The sequence below is a fragment of the Anneissia japonica genome, unplaced genomic scaffold, assembly GCF_011630105.1.
Source record: "Anneissia japonica isolate Jap-2015-1 unplaced genomic scaffold, ASM1163010v1 scaffold287861_len940595_cov192, whole genome shotgun sequence".
In the NCBI taxonomy this organism is placed as follows: Eukaryota; Metazoa; Echinodermata; class Crinoidea; order Comatulida; family Comatulidae; genus Anneissia; species Anneissia japonica.
Window position 1 is genome coordinate 93,307 of NW_022733264.1, and position 3,668 is coordinate 96,974.

The following is a 3,668-nucleotide window of genomic DNA, read 5'->3' on the forward strand; positions in this document are numbered from 1 at the left end:
ATATAGTGTAATGTCGGTAGCTGGAAAATGTTGTCTCATATGTTTTATCAATACATTTATTTTTATTTGTTTAACTGTACAATATTTAGGGCCTAACTGATTTGAACTATTTTTGATTTTGTTTAATTATAATGAGAGTCAAGTAACTAACACTTAAGTATTACTGCAGTGTTATATGCACCTTTGTAATGTCGTCAACTTGAAAATGTTGTTTCACATGTTTTATCAATACCTCCGAAATTCACATATATTTTAAGCAAGCAGAGCAGATGGTTTTGTGTCATAAATGCTGTATTTCTCTAATAAAGAGTACCGTACATTGTTGAGAATTTCTCATAACCTTATTAGGCAAATGTTTTAATTTATTACTTGATATTATTTAAGAGGTTGGTAATTCCTGGTAGTGATGCAAGTTGATGATTACGTTACTCTTTCTGAATGACCAGCTGAAAAGTTTTACATTCTTTGGCACTTGTTTTCTGTCTAAACAGTTGTCGATGTACTTCTTCCTATTTTGATTTCAATAAATAAACTGTGTTAAGTTTATCTGTGTTCGTCTATTTATTCAGAAATGTTAATCAGAAATTAGCCCACTATTACTTCCGGTTCAAACATTGTCAGTTGTGTATCGGTATATTTTACTGTATAAATGTTTAATTAACGTTAAATGTTGTGAGATCACGATTTCTCTTTTCCAAATTATTTCCTTGTTTATATAGGCCTACGTTATTATTATTATTATTATTACGTAGGCCTATACGTAACCCATTCAACAGCATTTCTAGTATATGGTATGGCCTAATTAGGTCAATTTATTATTATTATTATTATTATTTTTATTATTACTATTATTATTATTGTTATTTTTATTATTTCATTTTGGTATATTAATGTAAACTAAACTTTATCAACAGTGGCTTGAAATTATTTTATATAATTACTAAGTAATTATGCAAATTAATAATGATTATGCAAATTAATGATTGTTATGTGCTCGTATTATTATTCTCACAGTTGGGTGTAGATACAGTATAGATGCTAATTTAACATGGCGAAGAGTAGAAATAAATAAAGAGAGGTCGTCACAGGAAATGTGTCCAGAAGGAACTCCTCGAGGTAATTATACAATCAACAATTGTCTTGTCAACAACAATGAATATCAACAACAAATTCACACTTTAATTTTTTCATTTATCATAGAATTTAAAATACGTTAGTAAACTATAGCGTGTTTGATATACTGTAGCCCTGTCTTATAACAATTGTGAATTGTTCTTGTTTAAATCTGATGAGACTACTTGTCTCAGTTTAAATAAGCACAGATTATGGGGAAAACACATTTATAATTTATTCTTAATTGAAAATGGCAATAATCAATCACATGGTACGGTGGTACACTATGACATGCTCGATATAATGTAGCTATGCGTCTTTAACAATTGGGAATTGTTTCTTATTTCTTTTGCCAGCCGGGATGCCTAAAGGCACACGGTACTGTGGGTCTGACGATGATGGTAACGCAATGTGGATGCCGCCTGTTATTAACGATTGCCTACGAAGCATCACGACAACATCAAAAACAACAGAACAACGAGAAGAGGAGTTGGTCAACCTTAGTGAGGTTAGTGCCGTCCTATCATCGTTTACAAAAATCTCGATAGGCCAAAAAAGTGCTAGGGATTTTGGCTTGAATTAGTCAAATTTTTCGGATAAATGAATTACTATTCCGCCTCCGAATAGTATCATTATTGTATATTCTATTTTGTTTTTGAGAAAAAAAAAAGGAATTATAAGATTAAGTACGAACAATCTAACATATTAAACGCTACCACACATTTCTCCGATACTTGTGGAAAATACTACCGATAATGATTTTTATTATTTGCTGATTTTGGTGTCGAGGTGGCGCTATATGATACGGTAGTTCGTAAATGTTCTCTTTCATTCAAATTAGAGAAACGTATCCATTGGGATTAACAATTAATTAACCACAGTAATAATTTATAACTAATTATTCATGAATTGTGATGGAATGAATAAACCCGCCACACTATTCTTAGAATTTACGTCAACTTACCTCTGACTAAGGCAATTTAATTTGCATAGTTATTTATATAAATCTAATAATATTTATAAAATTGGGTTGTCTAACATTTTAACAAAAATTAGCAAACTAGGAATGTAATGCATGATAAATTAAATTTATTGACGTAGATATAACCTATTTATTTAAATTTATCAATCTTTACGTAGGCTACTGTAACCATGGACAACGTGACGGAAGTTGCCGATGAGTTAACTTTGCTGACCGATGGTGTGGATGAAATATCTGAAAATATGTTTAACGCTATTGCTGACACGTTGGATAACATTGTCAACGTTGGTTCGACTTCATTGGAGGTACAAAACAGAGGATATTTTAGTTGATTGAGTTTTCTGTAGAGATTTATAAATATTGACGCTTTTATAACAAAATCAATTTAAGTGACACAGACTGTAGACCAATCATCGAAGTTAACAAAACAATAAATGGAAAGTAAAAATTAGGAATATCTGATATTTAATGGTTAAACCAGGTACAAGTTAACAAACTAATATAATAAGTAAATACAAAAAGTTACGATTAACATTGTAAAATATTGTAATTAACATGTTAGGCTTGGTGGTAATGCCATTGACGTCAGGCGTTAAGTCAAACACTTCATGATAAAAATAAATAAAAAAAAAACAAATGCCAACAATCTCTAAAGATATACTATGACGTCTAGCTTAGAATATGACGACCGGTATATATCCTAAAATCTGCATTTATATATGAAATGTGATATTACTATACACATTATCATTATTAGTAATTTTTGTTTAGGTAACGGAAGCAGTATTTTCGGCGGTAAGCAATCTGCTCTCGACTGATATGGGGAATGCTGACGTCGCAAGCTCATCGACCAAAATCGTAAAAGCAGTTGACACCCAAGTAGCACTGGCTCAGCAAGGACAGGGTTTGTAAACATATTAATTCGTTTGTTTTCACATTATATCTGTATTCAATATTTGCCGAAAGTCACTTCAACTCGAGCCACAATCAGTTATACTTCACTATTCATTCTATCTATTTAAAGGAAAACAATGAAGAAATTATATAAATCATAAATTCAGTTCTATCTGATAATATTACTTTGGCCCAAACGCTAAAGAAAGAGAGACGGGCCCTCCTGCCTGCTTCAGGTTTCGTACCTTTACCTTTGCCATATTAATAACTGTGATTGTCATGAAGCCGAGACCCCAATTCAGATTTATTCAGTGATTCGAAAAAAAAAACCCAATTAAATCATTAAGAATAACACAGAAGCTAAAAATCCTTGTATATTAAACCTAATAATTTGCATAAAATTTATAAAATAAATAATAAGTAATAATTTTATTTTCCATTTATCCCGTCATTCTGCGTTACATAAGGATGATATCGCTACATACTTTAGCTTGTTTCAAATACATTTCTGTCACCGAAATTCGACATCCTGTTGGTTTATATACAGTACTAATTGCTCATAATATATTTCAAACGATAAAGCTACAGAGATACTATCCACACAGTTGATACAATACTTATATACTAATATGATAGAATACTTGTTTAACGAGAGCCTGATGGTAGCCACTATGTGTTC

General features: G+C 31.1%; 1 protein-coding gene across 3 annotated transcripts in view; it reads left to right on the forward strand.

The window, feature by feature from the left end:
• LOC117116161 (mucin-2-like) overlaps positions 1-3,098 on the forward strand; it is a 19,576-nt gene extending 16,478 nt beyond the window's left edge. The window contains exons 8-11 of one of the 3 annotated variants that reach the window (XM_033260156.1): positions 1,015-1,116; positions 1,470-1,621; positions 2,254-2,400; positions 2,867-3,098. In XM_033260156.1, the coding sequence (XP_033116047.1) occupies positions 1,015-1,116; positions 1,470-1,621; positions 2,254-2,400; positions 2,867-3,007 (542 nt within the window). In that variant the 3' untranslated portion in view covers positions 3,008-3,098. The remainder of the gene's footprint in view (positions 1-1,014; positions 1,117-1,469; positions 1,622-2,253; positions 2,401-2,866) is intronic. The other 2 variants (XM_033260159.1, XM_033260160.1) reach the window with 2 other exon arrangements.
• The last annotated feature ends 570 nt before the right edge of the window (positions 3,099-3,668 follow it).